The sequence below is a fragment of the Musa acuminata genome, chromosome BXJ2-3 (genome assembly GCF_036884655.1).
Source record: "Musa acuminata AAA Group cultivar baxijiao chromosome BXJ2-3, Cavendish_Baxijiao_AAA, whole genome shotgun sequence".
Lineage (NCBI taxonomy): Eukaryota > Viridiplantae > Streptophyta > Magnoliopsida > Zingiberales > Musaceae > Musa > Musa acuminata.
This window is the reverse complement of record NC_088340.1, coordinates 6,102,340-6,115,270: the sequence shown is the minus strand read 5'-3', so window position 1 is coordinate 6,115,270 and position 12,931 is coordinate 6,102,340. Positions and strand designations below refer to the sequence as shown.

At 35.6% G+C, this 12,931-nt stretch overlaps 1 protein-coding gene across 1 annotated transcript; it reads left to right on the top strand.

Annotated features, from left to right (window-relative positions):
- The first annotated feature begins 660 nt into the window (after nucleotides 1-660).
- Nucleotides 661-12,931, top strand: LOC103977643 (ATP-dependent Clp protease proteolytic subunit-related protein 3, chloroplastic). Its single transcript, XM_009393216.3, has 10 exons — nucleotides 661-1,045; nucleotides 6,310-6,411; nucleotides 8,477-8,599; nucleotides 10,419-10,478; nucleotides 11,352-11,448; nucleotides 11,542-11,615; nucleotides 11,832-11,885; nucleotides 11,962-12,045; nucleotides 12,366-12,499; nucleotides 12,613-12,931. The coding sequence occupies exons 1-9, from the start codon at nucleotides 719-721 to the stop codon at nucleotides 12,459-12,461; spliced, it is 1,017 nt and encodes a 338-aa protein (XP_009391491.2). The 5' UTR covers nucleotides 661-718; the 3' UTR covers nucleotides 12,462-12,499; nucleotides 12,613-12,931.

The following is a 12,931-nucleotide window of genomic DNA, read 5'->3' as shown; positions in this document are numbered from 1 at the left end:
CAAGCGTGTTGTGTTGCTCAGCTCATATACGTGCCAAGTACAAATATACAGTATGTTGCAGAATTTACGTCAAATTATTCTATTCGAAATAATTTGTTATCAATATTCGTTCTTGAATCCATCAATATTCTTAATCCTTTCTTTATCTTTTGGTTTTTTATTTGGATAAGATGCATAATTATAATATCCAGCCAGACTGGTCTAATCCAAAAAAAAGGAAATTGGATCCTCGGTTTAATAATGAACATTAAAATGACTAAATCTATTTGATTAATTATTTATAAAATATACTCAATTACCTATGTACAATTTTATTGGATATATAAGTTCTTTTTATTATAATAGATGTTGTATTCATTACTATCTCATTCACAATCATCCTTTCTTACTAAGTCATAAAAATGATTTTCATAATTTTATTCATATGTCTCATATTTTTAGCATAATTGTATTTTATTTTAAAATATATTTTAACAAAATATAATTATACTTTTAAAATTGTATAATCTTCCAATTCCAATTGTGCCGTTTACCCAAATTCTTACCCGGGCCGTCATAGGATAATCGTTATTTCCCGTTCGTTTTCTTTCCTCGGTATACGGATACGTCTACTGTAACATTTTGGATACGATACGATAAAAGTATACATATCGTTTCCTTCGGTTGGCCCCTTCTCGCGACATCGTCAGGCGAGTGGGTGTGAGAGAGTTAGACGGCGATGGCGTGCGGCGCTGTGACCGTCCCGCTCCTTTCTCCGCGGATGCCCATGGCGTTCGCTCCATCCGGTTTCTCTTCTTCTTCTTCTTCTTCTTCTTCTTCCTCTCCGTTCTTCTCCGCCGCCGCTGCTCCTCTCAGGATTAGGGCGGCAAGCACCGCGGCGCTGCCGGTGCCTCCCCTGAACCCCCGCGATCCCTTCCTCTCCAAGCTCGCCTCCGCCGCCGCCGCCGCTCCCGATCCCTTTGCTTTGGCCTCGTCACCTGACCCCGACTCCCCGCCCTACCTCCACCTCTTTGACTCCCCGAAACTCATGGCCACTCCTGCCCAGGTACTTGCTGAATTCTAGAATCTTTCCTTCCTGTCGGAAACTATTCTTCAAACTTTAGTTTTCTTGTTAAGGGACTTCTTTAAAAAAAAGGAACCTTTTTAGCCGTTTCATTTCAGTAATAAATCTTCATGAGAGGTTCGGAAGAGAAAGTAAATGGAGGACTAGGTGTCCAGTAGCTTAATTTGGGATAGATTTGGCTGCGGGTGTGAAGATTGGTGGAGCAAATTTGTTTAGAAAAGGACAAAATCTGGAAATATTATTTTCTTTGCTTGTTTATAGGAAATAGAAAAAGATGGATAAAAGTGCTTGAATGAAAGATTCGAAGAGAAGGATATGTAAGTTTGTTTTATTTAGTGCATCTGTAAGATTTCATTGTGTTGGAGTCAGGAATTAAAGGGTCAACAGCTATTCTTGGTTCAGTGTAGTTGGTGAACTGATTCGACCGGGATCTCCAAATGGATATGATTTCTGAGTTAATACTTGGCTCCACAACTTTGATTTGCAGGAAGTTGTATCAAGTGGTTTATCTATGAATTAACTCCCACTACCGGAAGAGAAGAGTTTTTTCTTTTTTAATTCCTTTTTGTTTCTGTATGTGTGCATGGGCATCTTCGTAGAAATAGTGTTTATTACCATTGGTTATTCTTACCTTATAAATTATTCATGATGATATTTGTTATCATCTTCAAATATGAGGATACAACAAAATTTTCATATGTTTCGAAGATGAGCAAGGAGGAAATTGATCATTTGGTAGTTGTGGTAGTCTCTGATGAGTGTGCTAACATGACATGCCTATGAGAACCTTCTCTCCTAATAGGAGTATTTGTTGGTGTTATAAGTAGAGCACCTTATGTTCTTGCATGGACTAGATCAAAAGCTCCTGAAAGTAATGTAGCTGATTATTATTTTATGTTGTACAACAGAAACAGTTGTTATGTTACTTGATTTTAGATCCCAATTGTGATTCACTTTGGTTAATTGTTCTAGATTGTCATGTTGAAGATTTGGAATTATGAAACTTTATTTTTTTTTCCTTTTTCCATTTTGGTTCCTTTTTCTCCTTCCTATCCTACTTCCTCTTCTTTTTCTTGTATTGAGGCTGTCAAATTGACTACAGTGGCTAGAAATGACCAATTTCAGTTGAGTTCTTTTTTAGTGTAGCTGATATTATCTAATTTTTATCTGTAAGGCTGGGAAGTCAGGCAAAACTAGATTGGCTTTGGACGATACAAGTTGGGATCTGATGTAACATATTGAAATTGGACAGTACTATGAATTATGCTCTTTATATCTTGACCATTCGAACGGCTTTTGCTCATTCTCTTAACCATATACATAACAGATCAGACTTGGACACAATTATAAGCAGAACTGGGTTGTTTACTTAGAAGTCAAAAGCCTCTAGAAGGTAGGCCAAAGTTTGGATTTGATATGCCAGGCTGGGATCCTCTTTTGGCTCGATTGGACTGCACATGACAGCGGAAAAAGGTTGCAAGATTCAATATCCACTCAGCCAAATTCGATGGTTCTTTCATTTTAGCTACAAAATTTGATTTGACTATAAAATCATAGAGCATTGGTGAATCTGGAGTTTGACCCAACATGTATCTCAGAAACATTAGATGTCAGAAGTTGACAACTATCAAGGTAGCAGCATCAGAAATTAGGTGAATAGTATACCTGGGCACTGTGAGAAGCACAATAGCAGTAATGGAAAACATATAGGAAGATACCAGAAGAATAGGAAAGTTTTTATGGAATTGATGGAAGTTTAGTATGATTAGCTCTGTATGCTTCTATTATCAAGGAGTTTGCTCTTTTTCTTTCTAGGAAATGATTTATTTTTTTCAATCTCCTTGAAGTCTATTTCTCTTCCTGAAACTAGAGAAACACCAGTTAGGGTGTTTCCTCCTCCATAGCTTATCAAGCCCGTACAGATCTCAATAGAAGTTCAAGCCCCTAACTTTCTCCAGCTCCATTGGCTTCTATCATGGAGATAATTAAGTCAACCAATGTTCTTTGTTTGATGTATTATCAACACATATAATGGAAGATCATGGAACTTTCATTCGGTTCACTCTGCTCTGTATGCGCAGCGCAGCCCTGATAGTGAGCGCTTGAAGCTAGTACGGGAGTTGAAGTTCTGCATGCAAAGAAGTCAAGGAGAAATAGGAAGACTCTAGTACCACAGTAGATAGACCTCTTCTTCTTTCCAGCTCTATTCTAATTTCTTTCCAGCACATCTATTTGCAATTGGCACAACTTGCACATGGTTGCATTAATTACTTCTGTTGCATGTCATCACATCTTGCAATGACTTGCCTTGACGGTGAGGCTTTTTTGATCCAGTAGTTTGTGGCGGATGCCAATTTCTAATTGTTAATTGATAGACTTAAAATTTATTTTGCTGCAAGCGTTGTAGCACAAATAGTTTATTGCATGCTCTTGGGCCAAATTGGAACTTCATATCTGCTTGGTCCAATGCATAGTAGTCCATTATAGTTTTGTGGCAAATGGTGGACATGTTTTACAACATTGTTGATTACTGGAGCTTGAAACTTGATCAGCTGGACTTGTTCTTCATCTCTTGGATTTTTAATAAGTTATTGTCTCTTGGTTCCTCTATGGGCATGAATTCTTTTAGCACAGAGTCACAGACATGAATTCTTCTTTTAGCATCGCCTCTTTAGGCTCTACACTGTAATTGTGAATTTCTTGTCTTTTGGTTAAAAAATCATCTTCGACTTTCATGTCTGGATCACAATTCCTGTTGTATTACTTGGACAACCTTTTCTTCTGAAAGATAGGTAGGATTGGGACCTCAAAAGACGAAGGACCAGTTATCATGCTGGAACATGATGGCAAACCTGTTTTGCACAATTTGATGAAATCCTAAGAATCTAGGGTCACTCAGAAATAAAAAAGAAGCTTTTATATTTCGAGATATTAATGAAAATACAACAATATGTTTGATGTCCAGAATCTTCAGCAAACAATATTTTTGTATCAACAAAAACTAATAGAAATTGAAGGAAATCACATTGAATTAATAAATTCAAGGTAAGCCCAATACACTGTTTTTTGTGCTAAAAAAGTAGGAAAACAACAGAAACCACAAAGAAGAGGAAAATGGAAGTAGAGATGAAGAAAATGAGATTGTATAAGAAGTTAAGGAAAAGAAGGATGTGTCTCATCACATGATCGGTTTCCTCCCCCATATTATGGCTTTCTTTCTTCAAGGTAAGGAAGATTTTTATAAGAGAAATTAATGAGAGAGAGAGAGAGAGAGAGAGAGAGAGAGAGAGAGAGAGAGAGAGAGGTAGTTTGGATATCACGAATTTTCATCCCTCCACGGGCTTGTAACTTTTAATTTATGAACTTTCTCTTCTCCCTCTCCTATTATAAATCAATTACTCCTAACTTAACTAGGGTTAAGCATGAAGACTAGCTGATTTACTTGGGTATAGTTTGGTCTGATCATCTTTCTGTTTGACTCGGGTGCCAAGATCCACCAATGGATACATCCAAGTGCTACAAGGTCAAGTCAAGATTAGGATTGGCCCACTTAAGCTATTAAGTCTTGTCTTCTGTAGGATCTTCTAGAGGGTGCTCACTGGAATTTTGCATTATAACATTGCCATAGATGAAAAGTCCAGCTTCCCTTTTGTAAGGATGTGTCTCTTATTAATTTTCCCTTGCTCCAATTTATCATTCCTTTAGGGCCCCATGAGTTATTTTGATTGCATTGGCCTACATAAGGTTACAATTGAAATGGTAACATCTATCATAATTTGTTACCTCCTATTTAGCATAACATCTTACCTTAACGTTTTTAACACTCAAGACCACCAAATTATCGTATAAAAAAGCTGCAAAACGGAACTTTTCCCGAGATGAATTATTTCCCTTCATAGGATGTTAGGCTTTAGTCATTTGTCACTGATGGAATACATGTCAAAACAAAAGAAAACAAACATAGGGATAGTAACCTGAATGCTGCAGTTAAGGCTAATTGTAACTAGCATTTTTTATCATGTTCCTATCTTGCAAGAACAGTGTGTTTACTTGCTTCTGTTTGATCACTATGTCTGAGAGAGATGATGTTATATGTTTTATCATCTCCCTTTGTACTTTTTAAGTTCAGAACTTAAATGAAGCTTTTCATGTAACAACTTCCTAGTTTCAACTAGTTAATACAATGAGAGGCAAGATATTTGGGCAATCTCATTATCCTTTTTTCATATTTAAGATTGAGATTGTACTTCAGTTTGAGGTGATCTTTAGATTACCACATATCTTGCCTCCTTGTATATTATTCATTTAAGAATTTACATGTGAGTGTTCAAGTGGGCCTTAGGTTGGATCCTATCCCAAATTAAATGGTACATGAAAATATATATATTTCACCTTTTATAATGTTGAATTAGTCTGGAAATACAAAAGAAAAAAGAACAAAGAGTTATCTGAAAATCTGGTAAGTGGAGAACAACAAAGCATTATCTTTAACAAAAATGATTGAGAAACAAGCTCTTTCCTGATAAACTAACCTATATGCATCTCTTTTAAACCCACTTTAAAATGTTGCAGAAAGAAACATCACAATTCATTTAGCCAAGGTGTTTTTTGGTAAGTCGAATATCTTGTTTCACCAAAATTTTGGAAAATAGTACTTAAATTAGCTTCAAACAGAATGTCAACTTTAAAGTTTAAACAACTTAGTTTGGTCTTTTTGATGACCTATGGATTTGTCATCTCAAGTAACCATCATGAGAAAGATATTAAAATCATAAAACACAATCATTTATTTTAATGATAGTTAGATCTTATCATCTTAGTTTTTGTTTCATATGTCAATCCTAATTGTTGTTGTGCTATGGAATTGATCCTGACCCAAGAGCAGAATCATATCAGTAAAGTCCATTTCTTTTAGATTGCCATTACTCAATCATAAGAATCTGAGAACGCTAGGTGCATTTGTGTTTAATTTTTTGGTCTTCTAGGAAGAATGTGTTGCCTATTGTTTTGTTTAAATATTTATCTATCATTTTTCTAATTCTGCTTTAGTATAGGTAATAATAGAGATGTTTTGGGTTTTATCTCAATTTCTTGCTTTCTGTATACTGCTTTTCTCATATTTTCCTTTCACGTGATAACAATAAGGTTTTCTTGCTTCTTTTACCCTTCATTGGCACTTGGTTGGTTACTTGTGGTTTATGTTGTCAACCTGCTGACTTAATTATCTGATTCTAAACCTAAACTAGGTGGAGCGTTCTGTTTCTTACAATGAACACCGACCAAGGAAGCCTCCCCCAGATTTGCCATCATTACTGCTCCATGGCCGAATTGTCTACATTGGCATGCCAGTAAGTGTGGAATCTTGAGTTTCTATTCAAGGTTCAGTTCTTCTGTGTAGTTTGAATATGGAATCATCAGACATATCTACTACTATGGTTCTAGATACCATGTATTGTGCTAGATGGACATAGGGTTTGCAATTTCTCATATGGAATTTTTTTCCTAATAAAGTTGTTACTATTTGAAAAGAAAATTGTCATGTCATTGTTCAAAGTCATAAGCTGTCTATTTCTACATTTATATGTGTATCTATAATTCTATATGACTGTCTGGAAGCTGTGATTACATTCCACAATATTTGGCCTATTTTATTCAAGTTGTAGTTGGTCAAAGATGCTTCACTGTCACTGAAATGCATCAAAAAAGCCTTATGCATACACTTGATTGAGAAGAGAGGGATTCAACCAAGGTAGTCGTTGATGGTAATGATTTCCCTTTCTAGCCATGTTGCCTCATGCCTATCAGCATGAATTGCTCCAAAGGGGTATTGACAATGGTAAAAGTGCCCCTTGCTATGGCCATATTAATGGGCATGTGCATGGGATCAACAGGAGCATAGAAACAGCAAGGCATATGCTGTAACCGAATATATTTGAGGCTAGGTGTGAATTCTGTGTCAAGTTATATTGCAATTTCCATTTGTTACTTATTTTGGATGTTTTCTTCATGTTTAAATTGTTGTTTTAGCAACTTGAAAGGGGTCCATTTTGATTGTAGATTTCTTAATGTGTTGGTTAATCTATTTTTTTGACTTAATGTTCTCAATATGGACTATTAGATGCCTAAATAGGCTGGCATCTATCCATGTATTAGAGCTTGGGTTGATAAAAAAGCCATATTATTTGATAGATTTAAGAAGATCTAGCACCTATAGTCGCAATTCATGATCCTAGAATGTTCTGATTGGTTTATGATTCAAAAAAGAAGTTTTAGAGGTGTTTTTGTTGGTCTATAAATTAAAAAATACCATAAAACCAATAATAATTGTAACCTCTGAAAAAAACCTTTAAAATTTTCATTAGGTGCTTAAAAAGGGAAATGACTATTACAAAACTAATTTTTATTAACCATGGAGAAATTTGCTTCCTAAATTATCAAACCAATCAGAATGTTTTGAGCTATCAAATAGATGCTAGATAGGTCTGTAGCTATCAAATAGATTTATTATCCAAAATATTTATAACAAGTGTTAAGTAGGAAAAAAGTGGAAAATGTTTCTCTATTTTTTGTTAGCCAATGAGTTTGGGTGTGGTCAACAACCAAAAGGAAGTGGTGACATTGAATATGTGCTTCTTTTGCTCACATTTATGCTTCTAGTTAGATCTACATTTTTATTCATATCTGGATTATCACTTTGCTAGAAGAGAAGTTCTGGGCAGTTGGAGCTGCAGAGTCATGGGAAGTTGATGGGTAGGCAGCTGGCTAGATCTGGATAGCGACATTTTATTTATCTATTAATCTATTCTTTTGGGAGAGGGAGGACAGAGAAAGGAACTTGGATACCATATTGGAGAGGAAGAAAGGTGCACTGGAAAACTTTGATAAGGAAATATATCTATATGTATATATATGTATGTATGTATGTGTGTGTGTGTGTGTGTGTGTTGGCAGCATATTTATATGATTTCGACAGCACATATAAAGAATAGTCAATATGATTGCTCTTCAATGAAAATGTGCTGGTTTGACCATTACCTGCATATACTGGCTAGTATATGGTATATGCATGGGTCTGAATACTAACAGTGCTTCAAACTACATACTGTTCAGAACTAGCAAGTACAATTTGGTGCTTGATTCTATTAAGTATTAACTGTTAATTTTTGATAATTTTCATGAGATTGTTGATTATTTTCTGATTTTAATTTCTCATTGTTTTCTTTTCTCTAAGTTTGACAATGCATGCTGTGTTATTCAACTTGTATCACACTGTTACTTGTACAATGTATATGCTAAGACATCTCTGGTTATAGTAGTTCTGTTTTGTTGGTATCTTCCATTTGCCTAGTATCTGTAATTCATAATCATGATCCTTATTACTTTCCATTGGACTAATTAAATTTTTATGAATAGTTGGTGCCAGTTGTCACCGAGCTTGTGATTGCTGAATTGCTTTACTTGCAATGGATGGATCCAAAGCAGCCTATTTATTTGTACATCAATTCAACTGGAACAACCCGTGATGATGGTGAAACTGTATGCATCAACGGTTCCATTTATCTTCCTTCTTTTGAATAAGAAAGAATTAACATGCTATGAGTTGAAGCCATTTTGCAAGAATCTTTACTTCATTTAAGTTAGATTTTCATGTTAGTTTGCTTGCTTTGCATTTTGTATCTTGTATAGTTTAAAATAGGAAATTTATCTGCCCTGTAGAATAACAATGAAATATATTCCTTCATGCCATTATTTATACGTGAATAGCTAATGGAAGTTTTGACTGTTCTTTCATGCCATAATTTTATATCCATGTGTCTGTTCACTTGGTCCTTTTTTATGAATCATACTAGCAGGCTTACGTATTCTAGTTTCCCCTTTTTGTATATAGGCTGTTGTGTTGCAGAACAAATATGATGACAGTTGAACTTATTTGCTATAATTGATCTTACTGGTCCACTTGATTCTTTAAGGTTTAGAGACATGATTATGTTATAGAAACTGGTGTTAGAATGATGCTAAATTGCAATTTGATTTGGAAATGATCTGGGGTGATTGTAGTGCCCTTATATGAAGAAAGTTCTCTTTTTTTATTATATTTTCCTGTTATTGTCAGTTCCATTCTCTATCTGTTCCTTTATTTAAAAAAAAAAACTCCGTCTGTCTGTTGCGACCTTGTCATGGTTATCTTTTTTCAAGCTTTTTGAGATTCAAACTTCTTTTTCATTTAAGAGACAAAGGAACATGTATAGAGGGTGAGCCTTGGCATTACAATAAGATTGCTCTTTTACAGTCTAGGTTATTAGGACACGAGTCATAGAAACAGTCTCTTTGGTTACATAGGTAAATTTGCATACATAAACTCTATGAAGGCCCATAAAGTGGCAGCTTTGTGAACCGAGTTTGCCCTAAAGAACATGCGTGCACTTGGTCCATGCTCATGCCACAATAAAAGAAATTCTTGCTGCTGTCTATATTACAGATTTTTTTTTTTTTGCAGAACTTTATTTGACCGCCTACTGAATGACAGAGAAGCTGAAAATAATGACCATGTATAACACCATAGAGATATGTTTGTATAACTTGTTAGTCTTAAAGTTGGTCATCAATCCAAATTACAGAGAACCCTGACATGATCTCAATTCTGAATCTTGGCACAAAATAAGAACCCTCCAACAACATGAATCGAGAGAGAGAGAGAGAGAGAGAGAGAGAGAGAGAGAGAGAGAGAGAGAGATTGAAAATTCAGGGCTGAGCCAGTTCTCTGTCTCCACCTTGCGGGGTGAGCTTCTGGCAAGGTCCCTCTGACTCTCAATTCAGCTGAAGAGAGAGAGAGAAGTTGAAAATTCAGGGCTGAGCCAGATCTCTGTGTCTCCACCTTGCAGGGTGTGCTTCTGGCAAGGTCCCTCTGACTCTCAATTCAGCTGAATCGATTTCCTGAGATAAATCATAGAGAGGATTTTTCAAGTTATCTGAATGAATCATAGAGAGGAGACAAAGAACCCATGCCATGGCTGGAGGTTGGGGTCCGTAACTGCTAGCAGATAGATAAATACTCTTCTTAATCATTCAGAATATTTTCTGTTGTGATTTGAGATGATGTGACATCTCTGACCAGCCTGTTTTGTCATTACTGTTGTGGTGGCATCCTTTTGTCAAGTCTTGATTAAATAGCGGATATTGTCCCTGACATAACTGTTGTTGCTTGATACTAAGAAAAAAACTTGCCACTTGTAGGTCATCTACATGACATGTTTGCTAGATATTATGATTGTATGATTCATGTGCAAGGATACAGTATATGCTTCTCCAGTGATATTCACAATTCTATTGTAATGTGGATCTTCAATTTTTGCAGGTAGCGATGGAAACAGAGGGTTTTGCTATTTATGATGCTATGATGCAGTTAAAAAATGAGGTACCAGTCTTTCCATTATCATGTTTTCCACTTTAGCTCTTGTGGCCCTTTATGAGAGCATAATAAATTGTCTTACCTTTTTTATGATCTTTTAACTTATGCAACTTTATAGTCTCTTATATTGGTGTGCTAAACTAGAATGGGAAGTTTGATTGCAAACTAGTTATCTCCTCATCTGTTGTTAATTGGAGACTGGTGTGATCTGCTCTTATTTAGCTAATGTTAGTTTAATTCCTTTGGCCTTTCTCAGTTTCTCATTTATTAGCAAACATCTCAATTCTTTTAGAAGTGACTGGTTGAATAGAAGTATATATGGATTGTAGGAATGATCCCTCAGGTTGTTTCTTCATGAAGGACAATAGAAGGATATCAAAATTTGGTCTTAGATACTGGCATATGAGTGCTACAAAATCAGGTGATTGGATTTTGATGCTTCTCAAAAGAATGCAAGTTTGAGTTATTATGAGGCTGGGCCTAGTTTGATTGCTGCATGCCTGTGATTCCAAACCAAAGGTAATAATTGTGCAATGAAAAAGTGGGCTTGTGCCTTGACCCTTTTTGTATCACTTTTTCTTGTAGACATGATGAAAGTCATCACTTAGGATACTTTTTCATGTCTTTGGATCTTCCAATAAGATTGTAGGCATGTTTTAGTCGCTTTTGTTGCATTTACTTAGTTTTACAATTGATGTATTAGCACTTCTATTTGTCCTTGTTTTCCTATTATTCTCTCTTTTCTTATCAAAATTTAACAACATATGAAAGAGGGTTATATTTAAGACTTACTAGTTTCCTCAAGTATAAATGAGCTCAATGTATTTTTCTTACTAGTACTTCTTTCCAACTAATTTTTTTTTCTTAATGCTAATGCAGATTGAGACTGTAGCTGTTGGAGCTGCAATAGGTCAGGCCTGTCTACTTCTTGCTGCAGGAAAGAAAGGTAGACGATTTATGATGCCTCATTCTAAAGGTAAGTTACAATATAGAACTTTTATTTGGTGACTATTTCTCTCCTGTAATGTCATTGCCCTATTGAGATGCTGACGCTGCACTTTCATGTCAGCTATGATTCAACAACCTCGTGTTCCATCATCTGGCCAGATGCCAGCAAGTGATGTTATTATTCGTGCAAAAGAGGTTTGATTTCCAAACTTTTTGTGATTATTTCAGATGTTGACATTTTTCTCCATTTAAGTTCAAGAGCATGTTGCATGTTCAGCACGTGGGATCCCAGAATTCTTACAGTTTATTTGTTTTTATTACGTGCCAAAAGATCACCAAGAATGTGTATTAATGTTTCCTTATCTTTATTATAGTTCCTTTTATGAATTCATAGGACTATGCTCTTTACAGGTCGTAACCAATAAGGACACACTAGTCAAACTTCTAGCAAAGCACACGGGAAATGTGAGTAGATGGAAACTCATCTTACTGTTTAATAATAAAAGATACTTAAATTTGATTAACATTTTTGCTATAACAGTCGGTGGACACAGTATCAAAGGTGATGCAAAGACCTTTTTACATGGATTCAATAAAGGCAAAAGAATTTGGGGTCATAGACAAGGTACTTTCTTTTTATTCAGCTGGTTTCTTATTCTTATTCATCAGAAGATCTAGTTAGGCAACAGTATATTAAATTTGTCAACGATGCATATTCATCAGCTTTGCATGATGAGCATTTAGTTAAAGCATGCTTAAGAAGTTGAAAAGCGGAGACACAAAGAAAGTATCTGATGTTACTGCAAGCTTTGTAATTATAGTTGCTAATTCGAAAGTTTTTAGACTAAATGATTCTTGTTCTCCAAATGGCTTCATTTCTTGGAGTTCATGTGGTTCAATTAATCATAAAGAAATGATGAGTTAGGTTTGTTTATCGTGCTGCAGATTCTTTGGCGTGGTCAAGAGAAGATGATGGCAGATGCCCTCTCCCCCGAGGAATGGGACCGTCAAGCAGGAATTAAAGTTGCTGATGGGCTGTGATTTTGACTTTTTTTTGCCCCCTCAAAGTTTACTATGTGGTAAGGATTCCAACATTTAAAAGTCTTGTATATATATAATATATGTTACATAAATTTGGATCTACTTAGATCAATTTAGAATACAAGTTGATGAAATATTTTGATTGTGGCAGGTACAAGCAGCATTGATGTGAAAAATGCTAGTAGAGAAGAAATCATCTACCATGGCAAATTAAAGAAAACTTGGAGTTCCCTGATTAAATATACTGCGCTAATGTCCTGAGGCTTTCTGCCTTGGCTCTCCACTTGTACCGTAAAGCGCGTAATTTGCCATGCTGGAAACTCATTTAGAATGTTGAAGAAACTTAGCTGATGAACCGATGGAAATTATAAAAATGTTTTCTTCTGTGACGTATGTGTAATGAAAAGTCTGTATGATCGGGTAACAAAAGGTTCCAATCTATTGCTAAATGGACTTGCAGTATTCTTCAA

What these genes read in the sequence shown, in the direction of transcription:
- LOC103977643 (XM_009393216.3), top strand. Translation starts at nt 719, where the DNA reads ATGGCGTGCGGCGCTGTGACCGTCCCGCTCCTTTCTCCGCGGATGCCC. An exon ending in TCATGGCCACTCCTGCCCAG is followed by an intron (nt 1,046 to 6,309) that starts GTACTTGCTGAA and finishes AACCTAAACTAG; the next exon opens with GTGGAGCGTTCTGTTTCTTA. An exon ending in TAGCAAAGCACACGGGAAAT is followed by an intron (nt 11,886 to 11,961) that starts GTGAGTAGATGG and finishes TTGCTATAACAG; the next exon opens with TCGGTGGACACAGTATCAAA.